Source organism: Cupressus sempervirens, chromosome 9 (assembly GCF_028749045.1).
Source record: "Cupressus sempervirens isolate cs-2001-9-10 chromosome 9, ASM2874904v1, whole genome shotgun sequence".
NCBI classification, from domain to species: Eukaryota; Viridiplantae; Streptophyta; class Pinopsida; order Cupressales; family Cupressaceae; genus Cupressus; species Cupressus sempervirens.
In genome coordinates, this window is record NC_143126.1 from 457981433 (window position 1) to 457993627 (window position 12195).

The window sequence follows — 12195 nt, forward strand, 5'->3', positions numbered from 1 at the left end:
ACACCTTGGACAGCACATTTCAGTGCTGGAAGAGCTCAAACCCTTCAGCTCTTGAAAAGAAGTTTGTAATTAATCTAACAACATTAGAATTATGGATTTCACACACACTTCACATAATATGTCAAATCCTACTAAGGATTCTTACTCCCCACCTTGGACAGCACATTTCAGTGCTGGAAAGTTGAAAATTCAAACATAGTTGCCACGCATTGTATTTGTAGAGACACTAGAGTAAGTACTGGAAAACTCTAACCATTTGCAATTTGGGTGTTCAGATAATGTGGACTACAATGAAGCCCTACTGCTCAAACTCACAAGAAGGTGTAAACTGAGAGTGAAGAAAGCGCACCATTCAACATATGGGACTCGGCCACCACAGAAAACAGAGTCTAGAGACCTTCAGGCTGTCATGATCTCATGTTCTCAAAGATTCTGAGTTAATAAAGTCAATGAAAAGATATAAAAAAACATGTTGAAATACTCATTTAACCTTTATTACAGTAGAAGTTCTTTATTGATGATGAACAGATTGCAGGCTTACTCAAGAGAACAGAAGGATTTTTTAATAATTATGCGAAACGGAGTAGAAGAAAAGAATCTCATTCCTTTTACAGTGATAATATCGGAGTGCTGGAACTCAAATAAGATCCTGCAAGAAAAAGGTTGCTATCCATGATTTACACGCATTATGATTTTCATAGGGGTATCACATATGTGCTAGGTTTGCTGGAAAACTCAATACATAAATTATAAAAGTGATCTTTGACATCGTCCAGAAACCATCTTGTGACTCCACATTCCTCTTGACAAAGGTATTCCAGAAAGCAAATGCGTAACAAGGGTATTAAATGGTTGTCAACCTGACAGGAGATGGTCAACTTTGATGTGATAGATCTCCTTGAAAATTTGATTTATCCCAGGAAGAGATTGTATAGAATGACAAAGATGAGTAGAAGATGATCATGAGATGGTCCGCTCATCATATCCAAGGACTAGCTAGATCTTCAGCCCCTCATTCATACTGGGTAAGAAGATTGAAATTTCCTCCAAGCTTTTCTATCATTCAAAATTTCTTATTCTTCAGCTTCATCCCCCAGCATTTCAACCGTGAGCTGCAAGGCTTCCTGAAAGACATTTCAACATCACAACTCACTTTAAAAATCACGGTTTAAACAAACACCCCATCAGCATATCTAATGAGTGACGCATAATATACACTTTGATTCCTTGAAATGAAAAGCACGGTCAAGCTCACCAAGCTCCAATAAATGTATTTGTGTATCCAGAAACTGAAAATAGAAATTGTTTCTTGGCATTGCAAGGCAGACACCATATACCTTGTACTGCAAAGCTGTATTTATAACCTGCTTCACGTGGTAGCATCACCCATAATCTTCATAAAAACATCATCAATGTTTGAAACAATGAAAGCAGTTTGCATCTATTACAACAATTATGTTGCGGTAATTGTGTAGATAAACATGGTTGCAGTGAGGCAGTCTCCACATTATCAAGGTTCTTTACACCTCCAATAGCAGTTCCTGAGGGCGTATCTAACAACCTAACTGCAATTGCCAGCTACTCAATATGGCAGCAGAGGAATAATTCCTTCCCATAGTCTAAGATCATTCAATACAAGTCTTGAATCCGGAATATACCCTGCTACCTTATTTCCCAGACAATTTTCCCAACTTTGTATAGATCTTGTGTTTGAGGGTATCATCCCTCCTACACAAAAAAGACATTTATATCTTATGAACTTCAATCCAACTACATCCAGGTAGCTTTACAATTCCCCTCTCTTCCATCAATTTTCTTATCCTTTGAGCATCATGCCACCTGCCCACATCTGCATAGATGTTTGACATAAGAACATAAGGTGCAGCACTTGTTTGGCCCATCTCAAACAGAAGACTTGCCACAAATTCTCCTAGCAGTATACCGTTGTGTGATTTACAAGCACCAAGTAGACATTTCCACACAACTTCATCAGGTTTTGTAGACATTTTGATGATCAAATTTAGGGCTACCTCAAGATAACCAGCACGTCCAAAAAGGTCAACCATGCACGAATAATGATCCATTGTAGGAGTTATACAATATGAGTTAATCAAACTATTGAAGTATTCACAGCCGTCATCCACTAGGCCAGCATGGCTACATGCAAATAAGACACAAAGGAAACTTATATGGTTGGGGTTTGTTCCAGAATGTTTCATCAGTTCAAAGAGTTTGAGAGCATCAGTGCTGTAGCCATGCATTGCATATCCTGCAATCATTGCATTCCATGAGATTATACCTGGATATTGTATGTTGTCAAACAAATCCCTTGCCTTTTGTATACTCCCGCATTTTGCATACATATCTATCAGGGCATTTACAACCACATCTGATGAGAATCCAGTTTCGATTACTTTTTGATGAATTTCTGTACCTTGTTCTAAAGCTCCCAATTTGGCGCACGCTGGAAGAACGCTGGTGAAGGTAGCTAAATTTGGTTGTATACATGCCGATTGCATTTGCTTAAAAGAATTCAATGCCTGTTCGACAAGCCCATTTTGGACACATCCAGCAATAATTACTGTCCATGAGACAACATTTCGAATAGACATTTTTTCAAACAATCCGTATGCCTTCTGTAAGCTTCCACATTTGGCATACATGTCTATCAGAGAAGTTGCAACTGCAATATATGACAAGAAACCATTTTTTATTATTTTTTGATGGATCTCCATCCCCGGCTTCAAAGCTTCAAATTTGGCACATGTTGGAAGAATGCTGGCATAGGTTGACGAGTTTGGTCTTACACCTGCCAATTGCATGTGCTTAAAGAACTCCAATGCCCTGTCAAAATACTCGTTTTGAGAATACCCCGCAATCATTACATTCCATGAGACCGCACTCCGGTGTGGATTTTTTTGGAACAGTTCCTCTGCCTTGTATATACTTCCGCACTTTGCATACACATCCATCAAGGCATTTACAACTATAGCATCTGACATAAATCCACTCTCAATTATTTTTCCGTGGATCACCATCCCTAGTTCCGAAGCTCCAAGTTTAGCACAAGCTGAGAGAACAATGGAAAAGGTTGTTGAGTCGGGTTTTACATCTGCAACCTGCATTTCCTTAAAAATATCCAAGGATTTTTCGACACGGCCATTTTGCGCATATCCAGCTATAAGTGAAGTCCATGAAACCACATTTCGTTGAGCCATTTTGTCAAACAACTCGTGCGCCTTCTGTATGGCTCCACATTTTGAATACATATCTATTAGGGATGTCACAACTGCATCATCTGATAATAAACCGAATTCGCTTACATTTTGATGTATATCTATACATTGTTCCAGATCTCCCATTTTGGCACAGACTGGGATGATTGAAACAAAGGTTGACGAGTCCAAATTTACGCCTGCCAGTCTCATTTTCTTAAAAATCTCCAATGATTTTCCCAAAAACCCATTCTGTGCATATCCTACAATCATTTCATTCCAAGAGACCACACTTCGTTGAGCTATTCTGTCAAACAGTTCACGCGCCTTCTGTACGCTTCCACATCTTGCGTACATACCAACCAGAGCATTGCCAACAACAGCATCCGACAAAAATCCACTTTCAATTATCAATTTATGAATTCTCATGCCCTGTTCCAAAGATCTGAGTTTGGCGCAGGCGGGTAGGATGCTGGCATAGGTTGCCGAGGTTGGCTTTACACCAGCCAATTGCATTTCGTTAAAGACATCCAGGGCCTTTTCTACAAGTCCACTCTGAGCATATCCCGCAATGATTGCAGTCCATGAGACCACATTAGGTTGAGGCATTTCCTGGAAAAGCTTTAAAGCCTCATCTACAATACCATTCTGCACATATCCAGTAATCATCGCAGTCCAGGAAACCACATTTGCATTACTCATTCTGTCAAACAGTTCGCGGGCATCGTCTATTCGTCCACATTTTGCATACATGTCTATCAGGCAAGTCACAAGAACATCATCCCACAAAAATCCACTTTGGATTATCCTCTGATGGATTCTCAAGCCCTGCTCTAAGGCCCCCATTTTAGCACATGCTGGAAGAATGCCTGCAAAGGTGAACTCATCAGGTTGAACACCTTTTACTTGCATTTGGTGAAACAGTTGCAGTGCTTCTGTAGTAAACCCAAGTCTTCTGTAAGCTGCAATTATCCTATTCCAGGACAAAACGTCCGGTTGAGCCATCTTGTCCAGAACATTGCGAGCATCAACCAAACTTCCGCATTGGTCATACATGTGAATAAGTTTACTCTGTAAAGAGGTGTCTGCGGCAAATTTATGTCTCCTTTCATTGATGTGAGAGTGTATCTTTCTACCCTCTGGCAGAGCATTATTGGCAATGCAGGTGTTCAAAAGTTGAAGATATGTATTACTGTTAGCAGGAGAAGCGTTCTGTGTTGTGAGCAGAATGTGCAGGGCCTCTTTCAAGCAACCCTCTCTACAAAGAGCTTTAATATTGAGTTGGGTAATGGCTGACATTGCGTGATTGGCATTTGGGGAAGTCGTTCTTCATTAGCACCGTCATCATTGAATTAGCCTCCACGCTTACCATATTCCAGCGCAGGAATACTCATACCTGCAATTAGGCTACGGGTTTTGCAGTGAAGGGTTTCTAGAGTGTTAAGAACCAAGTGGAAAAATTATTCAGTCAGTAGAAATTGGTTTGGTGTGTATATATGGATAATTTAATAATAATCGTAATTTTCAAATTTTCTATTGAGGTTATTATTAAAATTTAGGACAAAATGTTGATATAAATAACTAGCACTTGCACCTAATGGAGCAAGGGTCATGCCAATGGTAGAAAAAAAAGGTTAAAAATTTAATTAATATGAAAAGAAACTTAAATTTCAAACAAATAAATTAAATGTTGTTAATTTGAAACATAAAACTAAAATAAATGTAGAAGAGGAAAACAATAAATAAAAGCTATGATAAAACCTTTTGTTAATGGAGAAGTGCATTGACATATACAAGGATGCACATTTGTTTGGGATGCCCTTCATATATTTAAAAGGTTATTTGATTCTCATTCCAAAATAGAGTTCATATAGTTACAATTAAAACTACTTAATCCTGAGTTGAAAAATGATAATGTTATGAGTCTAGCTTCTAAAATTAGATCCATTAAACAAGATGTTTATGTAGTTGGTGGGAAAGTTAATATATATTTCACAAATTTTTCATGATTCTGAAAAAAAAATAGTTGACTTTATTTTGTCTTTGATGCATTTTTGTGAGAGATTAACCTATCCCAAAATTTATAAGGACAAATTAATGCCAGGCACCAACTCAGTTGACAGATGTTAAGTATGTGCATTTGCATTTGTTCCAATCTTTTTATTTGATAGTTCAGAGAATAAAATATTATATTATAAAAGTGAAATCTTGAATAGCAGGTAAGGGAGAGGACCCAATACTTGAACGGTACCAATGGTTGTGATAGAAATTGTTTACTTTATACCACTTGCTGACTTAATGTCCAATTTTTTTTGACAACATTGCACCAATAATTGTGACTTTAAAGTTGTTAGTACAATGATGATTACCAAAAAATGAATGAAAATGTACCATTTGATATAAAAAGTAACCAATGATGTGATGCCACATCAGTTGTTCAACTATGGGTCTCCTTTATGCACGACCATTGGTCTCACTTTTTTTTGGGGTTGTTTTGGACAACTTGGCAAAAAGCATGCTGATTTGGCATCATAACGAGTGATGTGGACTTGATACCTTAGTTATAAGTAGATGACTCACCAAGTAAGCTGCTGTAAAAATTTGAAAGTGATTTGAATTTTTTACGTAAAGTTTTGATAAGTGCGAAGTTAGAGTGTTCAAGTACCGAATCATCTCCCCTATGCCACCGCAAACTGGCGTTAAATTCAAGAGAGTTTTTGCCCCCTTTCCTGACGCATACTCTTCCTCCACTATATGCCTTTCTGCAGGTTCCAGAGACAAATTTGAAAGGAATCGCAGACAAAATGTTGTGAAAATTACTCCCATGCTTTTGTATTAATTTATAGTACTGGTGTATAAATTGAAAATGATGGGATCTTAACACTTACCAGCATTGATTTATTCTTAACACTTGAGTTTTTATTGCAAGGAGCTTTATGAATCTGCACACCCCTCCATTACACAGATCTTCGTCAAAATTTTGCGAGAAATTGTAAGCTCAGAGCGCTTGGCGTTCATTACTGCTCTGCTCAGGAATGCAGATACTTCACATTTACGGTGAAACTACTAAATAGGCCGCGGATTTGGAGTCAGCATACATGGTCCTAAATCAAGATCACCGCTGCGGATTCCGATGTTGTGGGCGGATGAAAATACGGAATGGAAAAGTGAGACTCCATGGAGAAGATTCCAAAGATTAATTTGTCTAATTTTTTGTATGAAAAAATTATTTGTACCTCAGCAAAATTGTTTGTAGCCAATCATAGAGAAATAGTACGACTGTACCACATCCACACAACTTCTGCAGACAGGCAGGAAAAGCATTTAGATTTTAAGTTTTACTTTTTCCTCATGAGTGACAATTGTTGGCCGCTAACTATTATCGTTATTGCGAATGTTTGTTGGAATAGGAGTTAAACGGGCAAAAACCAAACACCCAAGTGCTGTCAATGGCTTGAGTGTGTTGGTTAAGCCCAACCATCTAATAATAGACCAGGCAAGCGCTGAATGAAAATAAATGCTTCTATCCAATCACTGATTAGTTGTATCTAGGATAAGACCAAAAAAGTCCGGCCTTTACTGCAAAAGATTGCAATCAGATGAAGCTCTTGCTTTTTAATGCTATTGTATTTATTGATAGATATACAATCCAGTCTATATTGTAAACCACCTACTCAAAATAGTTAGTTGTTTCAAGGGTCGGACAGGTTTTGTTGAAATCTTCACCTATAATAGTCTATCGGCTAATTAATTGAAAAGTTATTTGAGCGGGTTAGTAATAGAGATAAATTAAAATCAAAAGGAAAGTTGACTCATAAGGATCTTTGAGAGGTCTTTGGTTCAAGTCTACTCCAGCTTAGCACATAAAAATGATTAATTATAATATATAATAATAACTAAAATTTGTAAAGAGAATGAAATTTGTTTATAATCGATTTTAACATTATTTTAAAGGATCTATATTATCTTAAAATGCTCTTCAAAGAGTGATGTCTTCTATCATTTTTATATTGCATGCTGAGACTAATTAAAATAAAGTATTTTTATCAAATTAATATCTCATAATGCTACTATAATTGAAATTGATTATCTCTTAATATTTAATGTTTGTTATATTATATTACTCATGATTATTATAATGTTTTGGCTTACCATTTGAATGCCCTTTAGTTAATTATGTGTTCTCGTTGTCTATGTATATATCATAATTTTAATATATAGTAATGATTGTAACCAAGACAATAACCAATTTGAAGCTAGTAGCTAATGCGAGGGTCTATTGCCCTCACATTAGAATTTGTTATAAAGTCTGTGAAGTCAAGGAGAACAGAGCAATAAACTTAGTATTTCATACACTTTGCAATTTGTAATTTTTTTTTTCTTACATATTAAATTGGCTGAGGGGACAAACCTATTTACTTCAATCTCTTCAAAGAAGCTCAATAAAGCCCAACCCCCATAAAAATTGTCTAGATTTATAAAGAGAGCCTTTGGAGTATGAAGATTGAAAAAAGATGAAAATGGATCTTGTCAAAAAAATACTATTGCCACTTATCCTGCATAATCTTTATTTTGCCAACCCAATCACCAAAGGCACCATTGCAACATGCTCAACTCTTGTCACTAGTTTCAAGAAGTCCAAACTACCCATCACATCCAATTTCTTCTAGTAATATGTTTCTCCCAACTTCCTAGATAATAAAGGGGATACATGGCTCATTATAGTAAAACATAAGTCTTTGTCATTACCTGCTAGGGAAAGACCCCAGTTCCTAACACTACAAATTCTATAATGGAATCATCTTTCCCCTCTATTGAGACCAAACTAGATACTATGTGAGAAGCTTTGTCATTGTACATCATCCCTTAACTCTAGAATCTAAGCCAAAAACATGGGTGCAATGTCCAAGTTAACATGATACCCAAATGTTGAGTTTATGTATCCATTAACAAGCACCAATTTACAACCTGCAATACCTTTACATCACTAGTTTTAAACTTTTTTTGTAAATGTGCATCTAGGATGTACCCTTTTAAGATCACTTGTCCTTCTACTATCTCAAGATTACTTTTTGTGTCCATGTGGCCTTACAAAGTTGAATGTCTCTATCCATTCTTAGGTATAAAATACCTCAAATGAGGCATTTACATGTGTGGAATTTTTTTCGTCCATCTTTTAATTAATGTGACCATCTTGACTGTCATGGTTGTAGGTGTCTTTGGCCAAAAATCCATCACATCCACTTGAATCCATTCTGAATTTACTTAAATCCATTATACAAGACACTTTTATAATATCAATCACTTGATTTACCATTCCATCTATCCTTCAGGCCCCCTCTCTACAAACATAAGAGATGTTAACAACATTAAAGAATCATAAGACATTTTAGATCTAATCCATTGGCTTCTTCAATTTTTGGTTAGGATTACCTTTATAATGGATAACATTGGCCACTATCTACGAGTCACCTTCTAAGTATAGTTTAATAAATTTGATTTTCTTACATAATTGCATCCCTAGCCTATTAGCCTGGAATTTTACTTTGTTATTTGTGAATTCAATTAATTTCCAAGATTCCACTCCTACAGTCTTTCCATTATTATCTCTTTTGATGCACCCAACCCTTAATGGACCTCAATTTCCATGGCAGGCACTATCAAAATTTCAGTTGTATGTTCACCCTTAGCAAAATCTTAAGATCAATCTGATCAACCATATGAACATGGGATGACAAGTCCCAATGTTTTAAATATTTGATTATTTATTATTTTGTTTACTTTATTAATTCAAGATCATACATGGTGTATGATCAATCTCACATAATCCAAAAAAAAAAATTCAAAAAACTACAAAAAGAAGGCAAAAAGGACAATTTTGTAAATAAAAATAAAATAAAGAGGGTTTTATTCTCTTGGGAGGTAGGTGCCTATATAAGAAAGGCATATGAGCATTTGCAATTCTCTCATCCTCAAGAAGTTGTAAGGATTGTATCCTTATGTTGTAAGGGTCTCATACTCAAGAATTTGATAGCATGGTAATCATCTTTAACCATTATCAATATATGCTTTGTAAAACATGTTTATCTCTCTATTTTGTTTTTTTGTTTTTTTTTATGAGTTTGTAAGGGTGGTATGGGTATTCATTAAGTGTTATCTAAGCTAGAGATCTTGAGTGTCTAAATATATCACCAAACGCGAGGCAATTTACAACAAGTCCTTGGTTCATATGAAATTTTCATGAGAACATGTCAGTTGTCCTCTAATAAAGATTGAAGTTATTTAGAAGGTGCACATAGTTCCTCCATTAAGAGAGAGTGAGTAGATGAAGTGAGAGGGTTTTTTCAGAAATATTTTTTGGGTAGAAGATAAATGAATGTGAATTTTTTGCAGATGTATGAGCAAGTTGTAAGAAAGAAGTTGCAGAGAAAAAGTTCTTGAGTGTGCAAATAGAACATTGATCATGAGGTAGTTTGTACTAGGATTTTGGTTGTGGGTCTAAGAGATATGTGAGGAAAATACCTCAATGAAATAATCATGGGTGGAAGAATTGCTCCAGTGTGATAGAAGAGGGTCTTAGAGCCCTCCAAAGACAAGTATAAGCATTGTAAGAGGAGCTATAGATGAGATAATATTAGAGTTAGATATAAAAGTGAATATGAATATGAATATGAATAATAATATAGTTTGAATAAGAGCAAGAAGCAATTATGAATCCTAATGAGTTTAGGTTTTTGAAGGCCATTTTCTAACTTGGAAAGAGGCCAAAGATTGAAGTTTCTTTGTTTTCTAGTAATCTAATATGCAAGGGTTGTTTGCTTGGATCAATGGTATGGAAGAGTACTTTGAGTATGAAGAAGTAGAAGAGCCTAAGAGGTTTAGGTTTGGAAAGGGAAAGCTAGAGGGCCATGATAAAAATTAATGGAAATAAGTTTACTTAGAAATAAATATAAAAGGAAAGGAGAAGATAATAAGATCATATCAAATGGTGGAAAAACTAAAGATGCAATTCATTCCTCTTAACTATGAGCTTTGTTGAAGAAAACGCAAGGGTTATTCAAAGAAAGCATACAAATTTGTTTAGGATTATATGAAAGAGCTCTGTCAAGTCCTTATCAGAACAAGTCATCATGAAACCAACAAGGAGAAGGTCACCTATTAATGACACAAGGGTAGGGTGGATGAATGGATCCAAGGAAAATAGTCGTCAACACCTTGAGAGGTACACACAAAAGATGACACAAATATGGAATAAACAACAATAGATATGCTAAGATAATATTCTTACAATGCACCATGCATAAGGCTTACCTAATTACAACCATATACAATTGAATTACAATCAATGAGCTTAGAAGATCAAGTTTACAGACCCAAACTTATATTATCTTCCTTCTTCCTTCTACTGACTTGACCACCACTCAATCACCACTCACTCTAATCTTAAACCTAAAATATATAGCCATTAAGACCACAAGTTGATCTGATAGATATAATTATTACAAAATATAGATCATGTCCCAAATAGGAAATTAGAGACCACACAATTAAGAAAACTAACATCCGTGGGAACAAAGATAGGTCTGTATGTGATCCAAGAAGAGATCCCCAAGGTCACAAAAATCCTTGATATCACAAAAACATTGCAAAAGGAAATAACCACACATTACTCAACATGCTAGGAAAGAACATGTTTTGAGAAAAGAAAAGGATAACTCTTTAGTGAGATAAAATGAAGTGTTGCGAACACAGGAGAGTGATCCATGATAGGTCCACATTAGGTAACTAACTGCGTGGAAAGAAATAACAAAAACAAAAAGGTTTTTCCCAACAATAAACTGGAAATATCTTTGGTTGATACAAGATTTCCAAAGCACCCAAGATGCTTTGGCATCAAACACTTGGGGTAAATAAGGACTGATGTCCACATCAAGAAGCCCTAATGTTTTGAGAAGAATCATAATGATCCAACTCATCTTGAGATATCCAAGCACTATCTTTAATTGGTTTATTCTTCCATTGAGCTAGATATTCCTTTTAGTATTTTCCTCTAGTGTTCTTGCTTACTCTAGTGTCCAAGATTCTTTCAATTTTCTATGTCTTTTTCTTAGGATAATCTATATTATTAGATGCGTCTTCATCAGATTCAAAATACTCATACATGTATGAAATGTTGAAAAATAACATAAATATCCATGTCTTCAAGTAATTTAACTTCAAAAGTATTTCCACTTTCACACTTCCTCAAGTTTACAAGGCCCAAATTTCTTCATCTTCATCTTGTTATATGTCCTAACTAGGAATATATTCTTCTTCAAGTGTATCATTACTACATCTCAAACCTCAAAAGTGTTATGTCTTCTCTTTTTATCTTTTGTCTCCTTATATTTTATATTACTTTTATTTAGATTACTCCATACTCGTTTATGAAAATTCTTCATAAAGTCCATAAATTCCTCTTCTTTGGCACTATTCTTCAATTTAGAGTTCAAGTTCCTCAACTCTATAGTACCTCTAGAATTCATACCATTTGCAATCTCAAAATAATTTTTCTCAATACTTATGTTCAATGAATTTTTATATGTAAATTATGCTTATGCCAAAATCAATTCCCAATTAGTAGGTTGTCTCCAATCAAATATCTTAACAAGTTACCCAAACTTCTATTCATAGCTTCAGTTTGTCAATTTGTTTGTGGATGAATGTAGACCTAAAATTAAGCTCAGTATTCAACTTTTTCCAAATTGTCCAAAGTAACCAATGAACTCAGTATCTCTATTTGAAAATAGACTTAGGCAATCCATGTAATCTCACAATCTCTTTGAAAAATAGATCTATTATGTGTAGTGCATCTAACGCCTTCTTACAAGGTATAAAATGTGTCATCTTTGAAAATTTGTTAACTACCACAAAGATAGAATCATTGCCTCTTTAAGTTCTAGGTAATCTCAGAAAAAAAATTGATACTGATATCTTCCCA

At 35.4% G+C, this 12195-nt stretch overlaps 1 protein-coding gene across 3 annotated transcripts; it reads right to left on the reverse strand.

Moving 5' to 3' along the window:
- Positions 1-584: 584 nt before the first annotated feature.
- On the reverse strand, positions 585-6384 carry LOC149539304 (pentatricopeptide repeat-containing protein At3g16610-like). 3 transcript variants are annotated; one of them, XR_016356217.1, is made up of 3 exons: positions 6104-6384; positions 1338-5977; positions 585-1124 (listed from the first exon to the last, which is right to left on the reverse strand). XR_016356217.1 is itself a non-coding variant. In XM_089800613.1 (2 exons), exon 2 carries the CDS (start codon positions 4512-4514, stop codon positions 1746-1748), a length of 2769 nt encoding a protein of 922 aa, XP_089656739.1. In that variant the 5' UTR covers positions 4515-5977; positions 6104-6384; the 3' UTR covers positions 585-1745. The 3 variants fall into 3 exon arrangements, 1 of the variants encoding a protein (XP_089656739.1); XR_016356218.1 differs by having other exon boundaries at positions 1256-5977; XM_089800613.1 differs by having other exon boundaries at positions 585-5977.
- Between the last annotated feature and the right edge of the window lie 5811 nt (positions 6385-12195).

Excerpts from the sequence above, each read along its gene's own strand:
- LOC149539304 (XM_089800613.1), bottom strand. The coding sequence starts at position 4,514 with ATGTCAGCCATTACCCAACTCAATATTAAAGCTCTTTGTAGAGAGGGT.